Genomic DNA, 21617 nt, shown 5'->3' on the forward strand with positions numbered 1-21617 from the left:
GTTTTCTCATCAAAGAAATTCTCTGAAACAACTTCTAGAGCATTTTAAACAGTACATAAATAAGTCTTCATGTGGCTACATAATTAAATACTTAATTAGAAGGAAAGCCCGTGTGCTTGTAATCTATCTCTTTCATAAACAACATAATTGTTACAGATAAGGAAGGATCTGCCAAAGAGATTATTCTAAGCATAAAATGTATTTTTTCCAACAGTCAGCCCACTTCATTGCTGATGTAAATGATTTACAGGTTTTTATCAAAACCTATTTTAGACATTTGTTCATAATAATGTTCTTATGCTGTGTTCTGCTTTGTGATTTACAGAAGTTAATGTTGTGTAATAATGAATGATGCTTTTATGAAAAGCTAGAGATCAACAATTCTTTTTTTCCCTGTGAATATGATTTGGGATGTGGGTTGGTTTAATACAAATACATATCTGCTTAAAGAGGATCCATTTAAAGAGATGAGTCATTAAATTAATTTGGTCTTTTATCCTGATACCTGCCTTTAATATGTGATGCAAAATTTTCTTAAGTAAAACTGCATCTTTCTGCTGTCATTCAATAATCCAATCATTGTGTTGTAAGCCATAAAAGATGAGCCATTGTCCATTGTGGAATGTAACTCCTCTGACTCATTTTTATTTCATAATGAGGTTGTTCTCCATTTATCCTCCTGTTTGTTTGCCAAGTAACATGCATGAGAGTAACATTTTTTTCAATACCTCTGATTTTCCACATTTAATTTTACAGCTACAGCTAGGTGGCTGGTTTGGTAGGGTTGGTTTTTATTTTACTCCTATTAAGGGGGTGGTTTTTCAAAAACATTTTGATGACTAAATTAGAACCCAAAATTTATAGTCTGCATTACTGTTTCAAAAAAGCAAGTAATGTCAGACCTCTGGAGCTGATTTTGAGCTCATTTTAGTTACCAAACCTGTAATAAGACCTAGTGTTGTGTTCCAGCAAGATTGACCCAGCAAATCAGTGGGGCTTTGCTGTTGGGCTCAGTGGAAGAAAATCATGAACTCCAGGACTGCCTTAAGCTGTGGTGGGCAAAGCCAGTGTCTGTTGTACAGCTTCCCAGTGAGTCCCAATACTGGGGAATGGACTTTCTGCCTTTCTCATTCACTTGAGTCCAGCCTCCTGAGAAAATTGCTGCTGTGACACTTCCATCCCTGCACTGGGTCCTTGTCCATTAGCCCTGCACATGAGAGGGACCAGGTGTCAGCATTTTGTTGTAACACATAATGAAAAGAGAAATTAAAAGAAAATGCAAACCTGTTTGTCTCCTGTGAGGGAACACTCCAAATCAAACAGATCATGTTCTGAGGGTTAGAGAAGGCATTTGAAGAATTGCTGCTGAGATAAATCAATCAGGATCTTTCAAACCTTCTGTGTCATTCTTGAACACCTTTCCAGTACATCTGTTTGGTTTGCAAAACCATTATCTGCCAGATCAGAAAATCCTTTGCTAAGTGCAGAGAAGAAAGAAAACAATCTTGGTTTTGATATCACACCATTCATAAGTGTTTAATGGAAAAAATGTTGTTCTTAGCTCCATGTTTATGGAAGGTAAGGAACTTATTTGCAAGAGCAGCTCTTCATCCTTCTAATAACCCTAAATTTAATTTGATGCAAAAACCACAATGAGAATGTTGCAAATCTGGGTATTGTTCAGTTTTTAAAATTACAGTTATTGCATTAAATGTTTAGGTAACTGCTGACATTCAGCTGGAAATTCTTAGAGGTCATGAAATGGCAAAGAATCCTTCAGTTATACCTATAAAAGTTTATTAGTGCCACATCAATTATTAAGATCTAGTTAATAAATATGTAAATGATTGCACATCCACAAGTGACATCCCAGTGGAAATGTGGCATTGTGCACATTGAGTAGTTTGTTTTTCCTGAGAGAATTACAAAGTAGAGGCAGAGTTGTAGGAACTCAAACCTAAGCTTTAAGGTTTGGACTTTCCAAAAGACCTCAGCTTTTGGTTTGCACTAGGCATCTTCAGTTTTCAGTATGAGACTCATACCAGAAAAAGCTTCAAGGCTTTTAAGGTAGTTTTGTCTGAAATTAGAAATGCCAGGCTTAGCTTAGAAAATATTCGTGGATGTGCTAAGTGCCATCTGCATTTTTTCTAATTAATATTTAATTGAAATGTTACCTCAAGTAATGTCCATTCTTTGTTGCACATGTATATGCAAGTTGTGTCTATTCATTTTTTTCAAAGTGGCCCTTTAGGGGATCACTTCTCCCTAATACAATCTTCATACTGTTGGGTAGTGAAATTGAGCAATTACTCATTGGTGGATTTAATTCCACAGGAAAAATTCTGATTAATTTTTTATTTGTTTTTGGCAATTGAATAGCTAACAGTGCATTGAGCAGTAAATGCAGAATTTAGTAAAATAATACTTAGCTGCCAACACATGCTATCAGTCATGGGCAGCTTTTTAAGCATTTTCTTGTTGTTGCTAAATTGAAACTTTAATTACCAGCTGGCTGTTATGTAAATCCCATATATGAGTAGGCTCAGGGATAGATTTAAGGTCCAAAACAAAAACAGTCTGCAGCTGATAGATCTGGGGTAAAAACTTGTAAAGCACAGAATTAGGAATCAAAAAAATCACTTAAAGAATGAGCAAAATATGTTTAGGAACATACATTAATCTCCACAAAACAGTCGTGGTGTGTGCATGTGTTTTGCTGTTGTTTTTTTTTTAATTTAAAAATTCATTAAGTTTTTTTAACATTTTGGTTTGATTTGATTTGACTGGTTTTTTAAACAGCAGTTGCTTGTAGTCAAACTCAAGACTCAAACTCCAGTATGAATAACTCACCACGTGTGAAGTATTAAAGGATTCCAAGCTATTTGGAAAGGAAGCTTTCTTAGATTTTATTACAAATTCCTGAACAGACACATACTTAAAACAGGGCTGAATTACACTCATTTTTAGTCATTCACCCTAGTTTGAGGTAACATAGTTTACTCAAGCAACATATGCAAATTATATGAAATTGCAGGCTTTTAAAAAGAGAAAGAAGGTCAATTCATAGAATCAAATGAATGAAATGGAAATATTTTTTTCAGAAAATTTAAATATAGGGATGGTGGCCTCCTTAAATGTCCCATTCACTTGTATGGGTTTCATGGACTGGCTCATATTCCCTGTTAATAAATTAACATACACAAAGAAATGATTTGAAGAGTTAACTTTAAGAATGTGGGCTACAACAAACAAGAGATAAAATTCTGATATGGATGATCTAAAGTGCTATGCCTGAAGATGAATATTATGCTTTGTAGGCTGAGGGCTTTGGATTAAAAGGCAAGCCTGGCCTAACTGCAGCTGGTTGCAGGAATTGCATAAATAAATGAGAGCTTTCTCCTTCATGGTTGCTCTCTGTATCACCCAAACAGCTACTGGAAAAATAACTTAAAATACATATTGTAAACTCAGGCATTGATTATGCTGTAGCTAATGTATTTCCCCAAATGAAAAAGTCTGGAAAATCTTTTGCACTTTTAAAGTATTTAAAGTTTGTCAGTAGTAAACTGGTTCCTGTGAAATCAGACTTCCAACAGAAGCTATGAAGCAGTGTCAAACCTGCTCAAACCCTGGTTAGAAACTTCCCATACCTGCAGTTTTGACCGTTGCCAAGTTTAGCATTCCCCTTAGGTTGCATCAAATTGTAGAGTTGGTTTTGTGTTGTGGGTTACATCCTATGAGGAGACCCCCAAACTCTCTTAAGAGCACATAGTGCAGATGTGAGGTCAGTCCCTAAAGCTCTGTGCTGCCTTCTGCAGTTCCCTGTGTGCCTCAGGAGAGAGGAGCAATCTTCCTGTGACTTCAGGAGAAATCCTCCTGATTTAGAACAAGAAAGAAATTGAAAGATGTGCTTGAAATATATGGGGATATTTAGAGGAGTAAATGAGCATTAATGGCTGGGTTTAAAAATCTCTGCTTTCATAAGGGACAAAAGGAAGTAAAGCAAACAAAATAAAAACTAGAAGCAATAAGCACGTTATATCATGTGCCTGCTTCTGGTACCTCACCAGACATTGCCAAAGGCTGCAGAACTGTAATGAGGACTGAAGTGCTGTAATACAGAACATGGTGACCACTGATAAGGAAAGAAAAAAAAAACCACATCCCCTTGTTGGGATGGAGGAATTGCTGGAGACAAGTGTCTGCTTTCTCAGAGATAGGCTCATGTTTGCTGGCTTAAAGAAGGAGCAGCAGCAGCTTTGATCCTGTTTCAGTGCAGAATAGTCCCAGCACATCCGTGTAATTGATGCTTAAGGGATGCTTAGGGTGTCCTTCATCTCTATACTTGGGGAAGAAACAAATACCCTCATTTGATGGCAAAATTAGAATCACAGAATAGTTTGGAAGGGACCTTAAAGCTCATCTCAATCCACCCCCCTGCCATGGGCAGGGACACCTTCCACCAGACCAGGTTGCCCCAAGCCCCATCCAACCTGGCCTTGGACACTTCCAGGGATGGGGCACCCACAGCTTCTCTGGGCAATCTGTGCCAGGGCCTCAGCACCCTTACAGGGAAGAATTTCTTCCTAATATCTAATCTTAACCTCCCCTCCTTCAGTTTAAGGCCATTCCCTTTGTCCTGTCACTAAATGCCCTCATGACAAGTCCCTATTCAGACTTCTTGTAAGCCCTCTTTAGATACTGGATAATAATAAGAATCCCAAATAGTGATCAGTGTAAAACCAAAATAGAGCTTACTAGTTGGTACATTCATATTCTCCCAGTATGAACAATGTTTGAGTCTTGGGTTTGAATGTGTTTGGGCTAATACCCCTTGATGACCTGCCTTTTATTTTGCATATTTGTTTGCAGTGATGCTATCTCCATCTGTGTTGCAAAGCTCACTTTTCTGCAGCTTCTCTGTGATTTCCCAGCTGTCCTGTTATTTCCCACCTCATGCTTTTCTTTTCAGCTGAACCTTATTCACAGTGAAATCAGTAATTTAGCCGGCTTCGAGGTGGAGGCCATTATCAATCCTACCAATGCTGACATTGACCTTAAAGATGACCTAGGTAAATGGGGCATGGGTTGACACAACTAACGGTCACATGGAAATTATGGAACCCAGAATTTACTCTCTAGGGCTTCATACCTTTAATCAGAGCAGAAATTCAAATCTTGCAGGTCCTGCTTTGTTGAAGAACTATATTCAAAACACTTTTTGACCAATTCTGAACACTTGCAGCTATTGCTAGTCTTCAAGCTGATTTCAGTTCAAAAATTTTAAATTCTTTTCCATAATGATCATATGTGACTGTTAGCTATTTTGGGGGGTTTCTTATTTGGATACTTTGAGGACTAAAATACTTTTTTGTCAGGTTTTTCTCAAAATAAGCAGTTTCTCCATTCTACCTGCAATCCGAGGGGTTTTATTTCAATACTTAGAGTAGGCTTAAAAATTTTGGAAAGGGCTTATTACTTTATTAGTTGTCCCCAAATCTTACATACCTTGATTTGGTATTTAATTTAGTCAAGAATTTGTTTCCATTATGTTTCAATTCTTCCCTGTCACTTTTACATTCAGCTGGAAACAAATACTGATATTATACCAAGAGTTAACTATCATGGGTGGAGAATCACTTTTGAAGCTTTTCTCTTCAGATTGATAAGAAATCAAAAAATCCTTCTTTAATAGAAGTTTTTTCTTCAACAAAACAAAAATTGTCTTTCATGCATTATGTCTGCATTCCCTTCTTATTTGAGTAGACTTGTTGCTGTCTTTTTTTGAAACTTTCTTAATGAAATACAACCCATAATTCTAATACTGCTGCATTTCCTATGGGAATGTAGAGAAGTAACTTCACAAGAAAAGAGGTCTAAGAAGGCTAATTTTTATATCAGTCTTTCTTAGAAATACATATAATTCTGCAAGTATCTTAGCCATTCCAGCACATAATTAAAAATATGCCTTACTTTTAAACTTTAACAAACAATTATTTGTATTCTTAAAGCAAATTCTGTACAACCCTGGCTGCAAATACATGTGAAGGAAACTGGCATTTTTAGAAACAAAATGATGAATGGCTTTACATATGAAAATCAATGGCTGTCAGCTTATTAGTGCTGACAAAATGGAGAAACTAATTATTTTGTCTTGATGATCCTGAATTTCTCTTTTTGAAACAGATTCCATATTTTAATGTCATGCTCTGTGGGGAACTGGTTGTTCTAGGTTTCTGCAAAGTGAAATGGGGCATTAGCTGATTTTAAAACTTTGGAAATGATCTCATGTGATTGCTCTGACTTGTCATTTTAACATTTATTTGATCATGTCATACTCAATATTCCTCCTCCTGCTCCCTACACCCCTTTCTCTACACACACCTGCACACACAACTCAGCATACTCCTTTGGCGCAAGGTTTGGAGATGGAAAGGTAGGAAAATATGGACGTTGGTACATGTGTAAATGTAGAGCCTGTGCTGGGTCTCTGTCCAACGTGGTTGATATACATCTGTTTACCTGTTGTAGTTGCAAGTTGTACAGGCTGACATTGCCACGATCGACAGTGATGCTGTCGTTCACCCGACAAACTCTGACTTCTACACCGGTGGTGAAGTAGGTAATGGCAAGTTCAGTGCTGCAGTTCGTATGTGTGTGCATGGTCAGCAGCCACCAGCTTGTTGTAGCTATGCAGATCTGCATTCATTTCTCACTTCCAGCAGTCCCCACTGATCCTAACAAGAAATGAACTTTTACAAACCTAGTGGGCATTTTTGGTTTTTGTTGCCAAATCAGCCTTTCAGAAGTAATCATGGAGTGCACCACCAAAATTGAAGTGCAGGAACAGTGCGTTAAATGCAGGCACGTGACCAAGGAAAAGGAATTACGACATTGTTGGTCTGACAAGTGCCTGGTTTGAATGTGGTTTGAGTCTTGATCTTTAGATTTTAACCAGTTCCAGTGCACCCTCTATATGCCAAGTTTCAGATGTTCATATCTGGATCCACAGGCTGGATCTAACCTATTTGTATTTTCCAAACTCTTAAGTTTATCCTTACGGACCGATGACCTTCCTAGCCCTGCTCCACGGTCCTCACACCCACAAGCCCGGGCTTGGGCCGCACACACATCGGTCACCTGAGCTACAAGGATGAGAGAAGGCATGACAGGAAACAGGACAGACCTCTTAATTCAGCCATCTTAACTGTCCCTTGAGTAACTCTTCTCCTAGCCCTTCTCTTACCCCTCTCATATACAGAATTTTGAAGGATTTTATAAAAGGATAGGAGTACTTTGATTGAACTGCCTTGGTAATTTGAGAAGGCAAATCAGAACTTGGGCCAAATGTAGAAGTTGCTGGCTGGCAGTGCTTAAGAACAAGTCAGCTGATCCCAGCCTCTGTTCTGCATCTCATCTTGACCTCACCATCGCTTGAGAATGGGCTCCCCCCATGCCTGAGGCCTTGTTTTCAGTACTGACTTGGAGGAACACATGTCCTGCACCACCTGTTTTTTCTGAAAGGGCTGTATTCTGAGTAACAAGCAGAGAAATATAGCTCTGGTTGACCTGCTGGGGCAGAAGCACTGTGACTTTGCTGGCTAAATAATATGCAGAGTGTCATAGTAGCCTGTACCTGAAGAATATGCTTCCAAAGTCTGTCAGACCCATTTAGCCAATGTGCCTGTCTCCTACCCTGTGACAAAGAAATGCTTTGCTACTCTGCAAAGAAAATTGTCTCTTGAAGTTGGACTGCTCATTCCTTAGTGTAGGTTCCTGTTGCCTCTGACTGCTGTAAGAAAGAATAGAAGTGCACAAATGCTTAGCTTCCAATGATTAACTTTTACCCATCTAAATTTTTTTTTAATTTTTTGTTGGTTTTTTTCCCTAACAATTTAAGTGTATTGGGGGCTTATCCTGAGAATTTTAGAGCCTAAATTTCTGCTAACGCTGTTTTCAACACTGATACCAATGCCTGCTTGGAAAGCATGAGATAATGATCTTATTCTCATGGGAGTGACACATATTTATGCTTGTGAGCAAATAAGCTACTAACCTTGAAGCTGTGAAGCAAGACTTCCCTCAAGAAACTTGCTAGTGTAGTGGAAAATAGTTAAATACAGTCTGTCCTTTGCCAGATTAAGCTAATTTACAACATAGATGTCAAGTATGATTTCAATATAAACCCTCACTATTAATCAGAAAAAGAGCATAATTGAGGAGTAAATGCAGAATATTTCACTCATTCATACCAAATATTACTTTTTCTCTTCTTTGTACCAGATCTGCAAGAAGAGAGCTCAGTGGAATAAACTGACATGGTTGTTCATTGCTTTTAATTATAAATTAATTCCCACTAGAAGGGAAAAAGCTGATCCTTCTGGATTGAATTAAACCAAACTAGGCTAAATTCCATTAAATGTACAACAGCTTTGCAATGGCAAAGAAATGACCTACTTAATAGAAGTTTGCTGTTCCTAGGTTCTGCACAAGGCTTAATTATGTTTCCCCTTGAAACAAGAGAAATTAAGGATTATGAATGTCATGGTTTTAGGACTGATCAGAGTCCATGGACTCATGGGGAATATAACTGGCATATATATAAATATAAATAGGAATGAAATGGAAATATATGCAACAAAAACATAACTAGAATGGAAGGCTGTTCATTCCCTCCCCATCCCCTCTCAGTCAGAGTGATTTTATAAGACCCTGGAGTCAGCCACATCTGCTGGATGGGCTCAGCAAAGGGCACAGGCTGTTGTGCTTTACTCACTGCCTTTGAAGGGCAGAGTGCTTCCATGCACCTGAGTGCTGCTCTGGATCTCCTTTCCCAGCACTCTCCTAAGACACCTTGCTGCTACCAATAAAGCCATTACTGTCTTTTCTAAGAGATTTGTAAGGTGATCCTCCCACTCAGTTGCACTGGGATAGGCAACTTGAAGTTCAGGAAATCCTTAGGAGTTTGGCTGAAGTATTTATATTTAAAAGCTTAAATGAGCACAAACAGCAAATTACACTCTGACCTACACAGTCTGACCTTGCAATCCAGTTTTTGGCAAACCCTGTTGTGAACTGGTTATGAAAAAGCCAAAGAAAAGGCATAGCTTTTTTAATTGTCCTCAGCTTTTGTACCCCAAAAGCAATAAACTCCCACAAACAAAATAGACTCAGGGTCACAGAGTCAGTTTTTGAATGGAAAACAAATGCATTGTTTTCAGCTTTTCAGTTTGGAAGAAATTTAGCAAAACCAAACAAAAGCATCTTGCAGTCTTCTTGGTTCCTAGAGCTATATAACCTGATTTAGTAACTGGAATCTTGGAGGAGGGACTCTGCTTCCTAGAGCATATAGTATGTGCACTTCCATCAGAAATTGCATTTTTTTCTTTCTTCATCAGTGGAAGTAAGGGGTGTCACCAAATAAATGTCTAGATCTTTAGAGATCCTAGTTCTGAACTTTTGGAAATCAGTTTTCAAAGCAATATCTCAAATCAGAGCCTTTATGATATCACTGCTTTTTATTTATCTACCTTTATAATTAATATGCACAGTGCAAAATTATGTGGGATGCTTATGTAGTTAGGAAAATGCTTTCTTGGGCTGTTTTTTCTTTCATTAATATTTAAAACTAGAGCTGCAAAATAAGATCTAAACCATTTAGTGATGGACTGCCTTTGTAAACAGCATACCTTTTGGTTGCCCTGACACACTGCACAGCTCTTCTCCTCCCAGAATAACTTTGTCCAGCTCCTTAGTTGTAGTTAGAGAAGTTCATTGGAGGAATGTGTTCCTTAGAGATTCTCCTTATTTCTGAGGCTCTTCCTCTTGGTTAAAGGTGGCTCAACAAGCTGGGCAGTTACCAAGTAAAGCAGCCCGCTGCACTCACGAGACTGTTTCATTCCTGGGGCCACCTGTTGGGGTCAGGGACCAAGATCAGGTGAGTTTCAAATTCTTATTGTGGCAAATGGCTCTTTAAAACAATTTGTAAGAGAAGAGGGGAAATGAATCCTAGGGGAAGGAATTACAAACCTTCAACCACTGTTGAGCTAGCACATTCTTCTGGAACATTTCACACTAAGAGATGCTCATGAAAAGGAAGGAGGTAGGGATGTCATGTCAGATGTTTCTTGACAGTAAATTCAAGTCTGAGAATGTTAGCAAGGGATACCAGTGTGAGGTTTTTGGGTTGTTAGGGTTGTCTTTTTGTTCTTTCTGTTGTTGTTGTTGTTGTTTTTAATGACTAGCTAATTCTCAAGTCCCAAAAGGTTTAGATCTTACTTTGCAGTCCCCAAAAAATGTTTGGGCAGAAAACTCTAGAGTGATGTAACAAAAGCGAACGATGAGTCACGTGTCTGCTGAAATCAGAGGAGTAAACTAACAATTCTCTGTTCAGGGAGCACTTTGGAAAAGAAAGGTGGCAAGGAGTTTGTGGAAGCCGTCATTGAGCTCCGCAAAAAGAACGGGCCGCTGGACATAGCCGGAGGTGAGGCTGCGCTTCGGGACCCCCACCCAGAGCCCTGTGGGAGCTCAGCCAGCCCAGCTCCCCCTGCAGCACTGCTGGGCTCTGCTGGCTGCAGGCAGCTCCCAAGGGCTGTGTGTTTGTATTCTCCACAGTTAAACTGCACACACTGCATCTTAAGTAACCTTTACCTAAGCACCTGGGAAATGGGCAGTGCTGTAGTGTTACAGTAGAGCCAGGCTGTTCACAGGTATGTGCATGCACACTCAGTGTTGATCATTAAGGGCACAGTTCAGAAAAGCAATTAATGAGATGCTTATTTTTGAGTCCAACTCTGTTAAACATCTGCTTTGCTGAAATGCCGCTGACTTTCACTGAACTTAAGCATGTGCCTAAAGTTCAGCATCTGCTTGGGTACTTAGTTCAATCAGTGCCAAAATCATCACTATAAAAGCTTATGACTTTTTGATGCCTAGTTATCAAAATTTATGTAATCTCAGAGAAAAATCTACTATGTGAGTAATAAAGTTTGATAATGGCAATATATAATTTTACACCATCTGTGAAATTGCTGATCCATGTTGTTCATATAGAAGGCTGATTCTGCCATCTGTGTTTATGCTATAAAAATAAATACAGTGTGCACAGTTTTGTAAACGAATCCTAACTACAGCCGAAGGGGAGATGTAAGAATTCAGCTCTGACAGGAAAAATTACAACTGTTTACTTCTGGAGCTTAATACTTTGGGGGTTTCTCCCTCGCTTTTTAAAAATTTTAATAAGTTTTTCTTGGAATTTTTGTTCTGCGAAAATATGCAGAATCAATTACTCACTTTTTTCTTTTTACTAACTTCTGTACAAGATTGCTTACCAGCCCAGACCAAACTGCTCCAAATAGGTGGGAAGTTGAAAAGAAAAGTTTCTTTTTCTCAGCTGTTAGTGCATCCCTCAGATCTGGGGGTTGCTCCAGTCTTACTCCAGGGCAGCTCTGCACTGCACTGGGATAAACTCGCTGTTAGGGACTTGCTGAAGGACTCTAGAACACAGCTAATACATCAATTTTTCAATCCTAAATGTAGCCAGGCTTCAGATTTCTCAATTCTATTGGCATCCCTTTAATCTCCCCATAACCAGAATGCTTACCTGGAACGTGACACAGGCTAAGTCCATAGTTGGCTTTATCATTCTTACTTCCCATTTCAGTGCATTTGCATTTGAAGTAAAGGACAGCTGCTCTTGGTAATGAACAGTTGTCCTCATCAGAATCCTAATGAGTTAATTAATGACTACCCTGGAAAACACTCCCTGAGAAATATTGAAGTTGGCCATGTGTATCAATACAGTATTTTATTCTCTCAGGGTGAGGATGATATCCACATTTCACATCTGACTAGAGATATGTCAGCTGCTCTTAATAGATTTTTCTTGGATTTATGATGCATTCTGAATCTGCCAACATTTTAGTTGCACATTATGACAAATTAACATTGCCTAACACTGAGGCTATTCAACATGTTGGGACTCTGCAAAGTCATAAGAACATAAATGCTTGTGCTTCCATTGTCCTTCAAAATGTTCTGGTCAAGCCCTGGTCAGGATCCATATGACAAAGTCGATTTTCTCTTTCCTGCAGGAGCCATGAGATAGTATCCACATGTGATGATCATGTGCCAAGAGTTACCTCTACTATACTTAAATAGCAAAATGCCTCATAAACATTCCAGAATGGAATAGAGGTTTTCTATAAGTGTCTCTGTAAACCTGATTTTTAAATTTTTTTTAAAAAACTTGCTGGTATTTTTATTATGGTTTTGTGAAGCCATAAGTTACCATTTTATACCGACACTTTTGTGGGGTATTTTAGGGGCTGACTCTCTGTGAAGGCTCACTGTATGTTCTTGTGAGATTTCAGATAGATGTTTTTCTTCCCTCAGCTTGTGATTAGGGTGGTTTGCTTCCCCCCACCTTTTTTTTTTTTAACAAACCAAAGTTACAACTTTTTATTTGCAACCACAGCCCAGTGAGTTCGGAAGCGACAGAGATCCTCCTCCCCTGGCTTCTGGCAGGCAGAGCACAGTCTGTTGTTGCTCTGTGATGGGGAGTGGTGAACCCAGAGTGTGTTCTCCTGCATAGACTGAGGCCTCTCATCTGGAGAATCCCTGCCTGTCAGCAGTTTGTAGGCAGGGTCTGCTGCATCTTCTTAGTCCCCACGTGTTCATGGTAATATTGTGATGATAAGATATGATTAGCATAGTAAAATTCTTTTTCATTTCTTTGTACATACAAGGCTTGGCCTGTTGTTACACAAACAATGTGAATCAAACATGGCAAATCTGTAAATGCATCCTCTACACCCCTCTCTGTCAAGAATGTGATGAAAGAGGGAAACTAAGCCCAGCATTGTTCAAGTGATCTTGTATGACCCATACACAGAAAAGCTAAAATAAGGCCAGGCCCAAAGTCTTGAAATCACACAAAATGTCTTCATTATAGTTATTCAGAGACAAAGCTGGAAATAATGCCAGAATCTTAATTCACCTCTTTTCCCTCCTTCCTTTGGGGTTTGCAGAGCACTAGGAGCTCTGAACTGCTCCACTTTGGGCTGGGGTATGATCAGAAGCCAGCTGAACTCTCTGTACATTTAGCAGGAGTAGCTGAAGGTCACCAGAGTGTAACTCCTTGTGCCTGTCCAGCATCCTGGTATTTACTCTATCTCTGCAGTAAACCCAACCAAAGCAGGACCATCCCTTGTCTGGGTTTGGGTTCCATCAGATACTGCCCTTCTCCTTACCCAGTCCTAAGTATAAATGTGCTTCCTTTGATGTCAGCCACGAATTCTTGCTCTCTCTCAAATAAGCTTGATCCTAGCTATGATTTATAAATTATCACAGCAAAATGCAGCTGGAAATGAAAAACACAAAGTCTCTGTAATCATGTTATATTTTAAGGCTGTGTGATTTGTGATTTATAATCTAAAACATTCTCAGGGGCTAAGGGAATGTCTGTTGATTGTTTGCTGTTGTAATCACATGTACACTCCTTTAATCCTAAAGAGAGGAAGGTAATTATGTTTCATTTTCAATTCTTCCTAGCTGTTGTCAGTGCTGGCCATGGACTGCCTGCAAAATTTGTGATCCACTGTAATAGCCCAGGCTGGGGCTCAGACAAATGTGAGGAGCTGCTGGAGAAGACAGTGAAGAACTGCCTGGCTCTGGCTGATGAAAAGAAGCTGAAATCAATTGCATTTCCTTCCATTGGCAGTGGCAGGTAAGGTTGTCAGGCAAACCTGATGCCAAATAGGTCCCATTCTCTAAGTGCCATCTGGTATTCCAGTCCCTTCCCATGTACAAAACACATTGCTGCAATGCTGGCTTTTTTCTTCCTTGTTTGAATCAGTTCCCTAAAAGAAGAGTTTCTTCTAGGTTTGTTCAGGCAGTGCTTGGAGCCTGCAGTGTTTTCCTGAGTACCAGTTGAGTGTTGGCAGATCTCATAGTGATCCCTGCAAATCTTAAAGCATGCAAATGGGATAAAGAGCATAAAATGAACTTTCAAGAGAATGTTAAAAGACTTCTTTCAGACAATCAATTCATTCATATAAATTGGAGATGTGGAAAAGAACATGAAGAAAAGGGGTCTCTTTTGTCTGATTTTAGTGCATAATGAAACTTACCTGTCTTACAATGGCCTGAAGACATGGCTTAGTGTTTGTTTAAGCAGCAAACCTAAAGTGCCTTGATTCTCAGGATTTGCAGAGTCACTTCAAGCTTTTATCCAAAATCCATAAGCTGAATTCCATAGAGTTTACATCATGGGACTATTTCATTAAAAAAAAGGACCTTAAAAACCCTTGCCAAGGTCTTTGAAAGCCTCAATCTAAAGTTCAGGTCCTCTGGCTCTGTGTGCTCAGTGCCTTTGAAAGTCAGATCATGTTCTTAAGGGTCTCAGAGTCTCAGTCCAGACTGACTGCACCTTTAGTCTGAGGCTCCTGGGTTTGGGGTGCAGAGGGAGGTTGGGAACACCTGGCCCTCATTGATGGCTCAGTAGGAAGGCCAAGGGCCAAATCTAGGCTGAATTACACAGTTGTGTCTCTTAACCCTGAGCAACTGACCCTCTTGAGTTTGCCACAAAAGAAGTTGGCTGGTGTACAACAAGAATATTCTTCCCATTGTGCTGTGTTGCAACACTAAATTAATTCTTGCATATTCTGTGGGCTAAGGCAGAAAACAGTGTTTGAGGTTTTGGGTGAATGACAAGAAATAAAAGTTTCATGAGGATGCTAAATTTAAGCAACTTGCATCATAGAACTCTCTAGCTAAGGTTAATTTGCATAGATATCATTTTAGGGAGATATCTTGAGCAAACTTTGCAGAACAGTAGAGAAATACAGCAGGGGGTTCATATTAACTTACTAGATTAGCTGTCAGGGTCACAGGCTGGTCAGTACAAAGAGAAGCTCTGAATCACTCTCTAAGAGAAACTCTATTCCTCCATGGAATAATGTGGAGAGTGCAGAGTGTCTGTGGAATTGGTTATGTAAAAGTGGGACCTTGTAAAGTATCTTCCACACAGCCCTGTCTTTTCTGGATAGCTCCCAGCAAAGAACCATTCCCAGCCCTTGTTGTGAAGTAGATGATTGGTACTGGAAGATGATGAAGTCTTAAACAATCCTCAGGATTCATATTCTGTTCTGAAATTTGGTTACTGACAGGCAGGATCTGGGGCAAGCCCTCCCTTTGGCATATACATGTCATTCTTACTTGAGCCAGTTAAAGTGGTGCTTTTAAAACATGGAGAGGAATCAAAAGGCCTTGAGTAATATATGAGGTTATGTATTTTTCCTTTTTTTTTTCCCCTTAATTAGAGATACTCCAAGTGTAACTTAATTTTGGAGAGAACATAATATATTCTGACAATACTCTCTACTTGTTTTTATGAAGTCAAAAGCATTAAAAAAGAAAAAAGTAAAGCTTTAAAAGATAACAAATGCCAAAGACACCACATGTATGCAGCTGTTCTAGTACAGGCATCTGTCAAGCAGACATCACCCAATAAACCCACATAAACAGTTTCATTCTCTTTTATAGTTGAGGAATGGGATTACATGAGGGCAGTTCAAATAAATCACGAGGGGAAATAAAATAGCATACTTGTAGCATTCATTGGGCCAGATGCTCAGCTACAGCCAACTTATGGAAAGCACAACTTGGGTTCTGTTCAGAGGTAGCCTGGAGTTCAGTCTGGTAGGGCCAGCAGGAGAAAAGGGAAAGGAGAGTTGGGGATTGAACATGAACTCATCCTCTGAGAAGGGATTTCATTCTGATGCTCTGACTTTGATCTGAATTGACACTGGTTTGGCTAAAGTCCCAAACTGCCTTTTCACAAGAATTTAACTCAGACCCATAGATCAATGCATCAGGCTTCTGTTTCTTGCAGCTCACACATGGCCATCAGGCCAGCACCTTCCTGCTGATTTTTCTGCTCTCTCTTGTTCCTTTTGGGAGAGGTGTCCTGAGCAATAGATTGTTATCAGCTTGCCTGGCACTGTGCCTTCCTTTCACCTGGCCACTCTTCTTTCCTGTGCCCTGGTGTGACCACCCTGCCAGAGCAATTGGAAGTTGTGTGACTTCAGAGGCCCCTGAGAACAGTTCAGAAGCTGTGTGTGTCCCTGGTTTGATCTGCCCTGCATGACAGTTCAGGAGCAAAGTTCCTGGGAGATTTCTGCACTGGATGCCAGGATGCAGCACTCAAAAGTAACCTGCAAGTACCCAGGTGTGGAAGCTGCTCACTCCTAAGCAGCTCCTGTGTCAAAACTGCTCTCAGATGATTAACTTCCCACACAGCTGATTATCCCTGACCAGCTCATTTGGCTTTGGAATAGTACAGGCTTTGCTCATGATGCTTTTTCCTTTTTTTTTCTCCTTCTTCAATAGAAGAAAAAATCAGGCATTTTCAAAAAAGAAAAAACAGTGTGAGCTATTTCATGCTATCGTTTTTGAAATACCACAAACATTATCTTCAAGACAGCACATACAATATCACATTACAGGCAGGACTGGCATAGAATTGCTCTCTGAAAATGTTTTTTTGATAAGGCAATGTGCAGCAAGTGGGCCAGGACACAGGCAGTTGCCCTTCACATTTGGTGTGTTGCAGCACAAAACAAGAGAGAGATTACAACAGCATTTTACTACCAGTGTGGTGCTTCAGTGAGCGAGTGCTGAGAAATGTTCACCTGTTAGTGCCAGAGGTGGATTTAGCCCAGCTTCCTTGAACTGCTCAGGAAATGCTGAGAAACTCATCCATCTGTGTAATCTGTAAATTATTTGTAGTATTAATAGTGCACACTTCATAATGGGGAGTATTAACTACCAGGGATCTGTTAAGTGCACATCAAGGAACCAGGTGATGTTCACCAGGCTCTTTCAGGTTCCTTTTGGGTGCTACCCCTAAGAGAGTGGTCATGTCCCATCACCTTCAGACTGACTGTGGAGTGCACATCACGAGGCTGGGGGAGGGCTCAGGATTTGGCAGGGTAAAGCCATGGTCTGGGTGAGTAGCAGTACTTCAGGAGTAACACAGCAACAAAGTTCAGGTCAGGTTCCAAGCAGTTACCAGCTGTAATTCCAGGAGTTTGCCTTGGTGTATAAAATTCAGATCATAAAGTTCAGGTCATAGTTTTGTTCATACCATTCTACTTGTGCTTGACTTGTTTTAAGAATAGATGAATCTTTCAGACAAAGATTCCTAGATAAAAATGTGAAGAAGTTTTAAGAAAGGTTGTCAGGTTAGGTCCTGTAAAATCCTGTGCTTAGTTACCTTTAGTAGTGGTAAGACCATATTGTACTTTGGGGTTTTTTTATGTTTAATATTCTATATCAAGTTCTCTGTCCCTTTTTACTTTTCTTTAACAGTTGCTTTGCTTTCAGGACATGTTTAATTTTGCAGCTCCAACACATACACTGCTTTCTAGAACACAGCAGGCTCTTGCTTTACTTACCTGTTAAATAAGAATAATTGACCCATCAGGTATCATGAGGTTCAACCCAACAGTGTGTGTAGTAGACTCTGTATTCATATTTTAGGAATGCTTCTCTTCTGTTTGAGCATTTTAAGTCTTGCCTAAATCAACAACTTCTAATTCACACTGTAAACACTGGCTTTGCAGCTTTATTTGCTGTGAGGTGTTGGAGAAAAGCTGGAGCCTTCCCTGGGAGGTTAAACCATCAAAAGTTGGTTCAGCAAGTCTTGATTTTCTTTTTTTTTTTTTCTCTCTCTCCTTCTAGAAATGGCTTCCCAAAGCAAACAGCTGCTCAGCTGATCCTGAAAGCCATCTCCAGCTATTTTGTGTCTACAATGTCCTCTTCAATCAAGACTGTGTACTTTGTGCTCTTCGACAGCGAGAGTATAGGGATATACGTGCAGGAAATGGCCAAGCTAGATGCCAACTAAGCCTAGAAAGCTACAGTACCAGCCCCCTCTTCCACCCATCAGCATCCCCAAATCCTTAAATCATTGTGAGGCAGAGCATCCCTTATTTTAAATTTTGCTCATCTAGGAAAAATAAAGGTGGGGGTTTTGTTGTTTTATTTTGGATTTTTTTGTTTGTTTTGTTTTTCCTCTCTAAACTGTTTTATGTTGGCACTGATAGTTGGCATTACTGCTGTTAATGCACTGTTATACCAGGCATTGTCTGAAGTTAGTGTAATCTAGAAGATTTTATAGTTTTATTTTAATGAAGTATGAATTGAAGCAGGAAGCTGTTAGGAGTATGTAGTCTTTTACTTGTGAAAGAAACAGGCCAACCCTATTTTGTAACTGTGTTGTGGTGCTTTATCAATACATCAAGTGGCGTTCCTTTCATTTTTTAAAAGAACAGATGCTATAAACCTAATTTGTGTTTGTTTATTGTCTTAATGATTCTGGAAGAAAAAAATACAGAAACCCTGTTGTCCTTAATTATATTTACAATTTTGAAACTGTGTGAATTGATTTAGTAAAATGTTTGAACTGTTGTTCTTGGTGTACTTGGATTGATTTTTCCTTTAAATCTTTATTTTTTAAGTTCTGAAAAGTTAGCTGTGAGAGGGATGAGAGCAGACCAGAATCAGTGACCTGGAAGCCTGTTTGGAGATGCTGGGCATCTTCCCAGTGTGCTCAGTGACACTCACACCTGGGATTTTTCCAGACAGTGTTCACCCTTTCCAGTTGCTACTTCAGATCCTGTTCATAATCTGCTCTAATTGCCTTTTTAGTTTGGGAGGTTGAAGCCTTTTAGATCAAGCAAGGCACAAGATTTTTTGAACTCTTTCCAGTCATCTAATGCTGGCCTGTTTGAAGCTACTTTGTATTTTTTCCAAATATTTATGAGCCCTGTTTGTAGTGGTGGCCCTGTCCTTTGCACAGCTGAAATCCATACCAACATACACTTTATGGAAGCCACTTGGGTTTGTACTTTGAGAAAAAGAAGTTACACTGTTAAAAGCTATTGCATGTGGATGCTTCTCTGAGGGAGGCAGCTCTTCCTTTGAAGTTTTTAGCTGATTTCTAGGTAGGAGGCATACGTTTTCCATCTCTGTTGAAAACTTCATTTGCTGATGAAAGAGTATTTCACATCCAGTCTGGATTGGCCCAGAACAACAAGCAGACCAAATCTGACTTTTCAATAAGTTCAGAAATACCAAATATTGAAAATGTGTAGCTTGAACTCCTGCAAAAGCTGGGGGTGTTTTTTGTAGAAGCCTTCATGTGTAGAGGAGCAATGGCACCAATAAGAGAAGGCAAAATTAAAAAATATAAAATAAAAGTTATATTAAATACATACCCAAATTTAAAAGGAACATAGTAAATTATTTTTGTGCTTCAAATGCATAAAGTGTTTGATCAGAATATGAGCTCAAACTTTAAAATTTTTAATGGCCAAAATGCACTTTGTGCATTTCTTAGACAGCAGCTTAAGGGACAGTAAATGAAATAAGGTGCAATACTTTGGGCATTTAATTGTGAAGCATCTGCTACTGCAGTTGGATCGATCCTCAGAGTTCAGCTGAACTTGCACTTTCCCCAAGATTCACTAGATGTCACTAAAAGAATTGAAAAATATCAAAAAACTCTCATGAGCAGCTAACTTGGGAGTGAAATGGGCCTTGATTTTTTTCAGTACAGGAAGGGATTTTTAACACAGGAGAGCACACATCACACTGACCATTCAGATAACAAAAATCCTGAGCTGGTAGCAGTGTAGAATTTACTATACTGTATAAGATCTCACTATTTTAAACTCTGAAGGTTTTAATGTCAACTAAAGTGTTTATCTAATTTATTTTCTAGGTGGTTGAAAGTACAACCTCCAGTGGCATTTAACAGATTTCACTCACACTGCACCAGGCCATGAGGGCCAACTTTTGCCTTTCAACTAGAAAATCCTAAAGGAAACCAAATTGTAATTAAAATCACATGGACTTGCTTCTTCTGTTCTCACACCTCAGCTCCTTATTTAGGTGTGGGCTCCATAAGAAGCTTGGCTGACTTCATTGGGCTCACCTGTGATGTGCCATCTTTATTTGCTGGGATTTTGGTGCCTTTGTAAGGAAAAAGCAAAACCAGAATCATTTGCAGTGCTGGAGCTGGTCTCATGTGGGGCATTGCCATATTCTCTCTCCATACAAACACCAGAGCATCCTCTTCTTCTTCCTCCTCCAAGAGCCCAGAGCCATCTGTGTTCACCTACCTCTCCCACAGCCCAAGGGGTGCTGCTCCAAGGTCCCAAAATCCAGCAGGCTCTATCAGGAGAGCCAGAGATCCCAGAACAGTCTTGACCTCAGGCAGCCTGAGTAGATTATGGCACCTATTCAAGAACCTAAAAAGTAACATATCAGGTTACATTCATAACAAGGAAAACAAGAGGAGAATTCCTGCTAACATGTGCACTGGGGCCAGGACTTTACTTTGGGAATCTCTGTGGCATTTTGCTTGTTGGAGCTAAACACGCAAGCTTCCCTTGCCAAAAAAAAACCAAAAAAAACCCCCAAAATAAAAATCTCACTTTGGGAAGATGACACATGGAAAAAGTGTCAGTGAGGTGCCTTTACAGCTTCTTCTCTTACTGGTAAGTTCATTCTGTGTTTTACCTGAGCACATCAGTTAAAATAGACATTCTCTAACTTTCCAGTACTTTCAAAGTAAAAAGGTAAAAGAGTTTAAAGCATTTTGTGGCCAATAGCATTTTCAATTCATGTCAGTAGAAGTCAGGTGGCTGAGCAAGGATGCCCTGACAGGAGGTACAGACACATGGCAGAGACTTTGCCTGTCCTGATCCCTGTTGCATCCAACTGCTCCCTATTTTCAGGCAATCAGGCAAAGAATAGGTGGGACTCCATTGCTTCCATGTGCTTGACTCAGAGGTTTCAGGTCTGACACTACATTTTATCATCAGCGCTTAAACTTACAGCATAGCTGAGAACAAATAATTGTTCTAATTGTTTAATGAATGATGGATTAAAAAAATAGTTTTAGATTAATAACTGAAGCCCTCATAACCATAATATTGGAGAAGTAGTTTGCAGCAGGGTAAACAAATGCACCAATGGGACAACATCACGACATCTCCAGAGATTTGTCACCAAAAATGTTTCCATGTACAAGATTTTATCACAACTGGGAAATGCAATTTAAGAGTCCATTGGGAGCAGTATCATAGTCATACAACATAATCATAAGGATAAAATGGAAATACAAAAAGATAGGTGTTAATAGCTAGATAGGATTGTGCAATCCTTCAGCCACCAAGCGTACTAAGGACGAGTCACTGAAGTGACTGTAGTTCTGTAAAAATGTGAGGAAGACTGGAACTGGAGTCATTAGGTGTAAGCAAAGCACTTTTAGAAATGCTTTTTTCAGTAAGAAGGGGAATCAGAAACCTTCCTGTTTGTATAAACTCCAAAAACCAGAGTAGAATCAGAGTCCTAGGATGGGACTAAGGTCCTAAGAGGGACCTTAAAGATCATCTCTTTCCAACTCTCTGCGCTGGGGAGGGACACTTTGCACTAGACCAGGTTGCTGAGCCCAATCTGGCCTTAAACATCTCCAGAGAATTCAGTGAAAGCAGTCCAAAAGGGAAAACAATTACACACAGACAAGACATCAGAACCATACTCAGACT

General features: G+C 39.6%; 1 protein-coding gene across 4 annotated transcripts in view; it reads left to right on the plus strand.

Annotated features, from left to right (window-relative positions):
• The window catches only part of MACROH2A1 (macroH2A.1 histone), a 43024-nt gene extending 24553 nt beyond the window's left edge, over positions 1–18471 (plus strand). For 2 of the 4 annotated variants that reach the window (XM_054642889.2, XM_054642890.2), the window contains exons 6-9: positions 4973–5072; positions 10394–10483; positions 13552–13726; positions 17743–18471. In XM_054642889.2, coding sequence (XP_054498864.1) covers positions 4973–5072; positions 10394–10483; positions 13552–13726; positions 17743–17908 — 531 coding nt within the window. In that variant the 3' untranslated portion in view covers positions 17909–18471. Of the gene's footprint in view, positions 1–4972; positions 5073–6531; positions 6623–10393; positions 10484–13551; positions 13727–17742 lie in introns of all 4 variants that reach the window. The other 2 variants (XM_054642891.2, XM_054642892.2) reach the window with 1 other exon arrangement.
• Positions 18472–21617: the final 3146 nt, after the last annotated feature.

This window comes from Agelaius phoeniceus, chromosome 15 (genome assembly GCF_051311805.1).
Source record: "Agelaius phoeniceus isolate bAgePho1 chromosome 15, bAgePho1.hap1, whole genome shotgun sequence".
NCBI classification, from domain to species: domain Eukaryota; kingdom Metazoa; phylum Chordata; class Aves; order Passeriformes; family Icteridae; genus Agelaius; species Agelaius phoeniceus.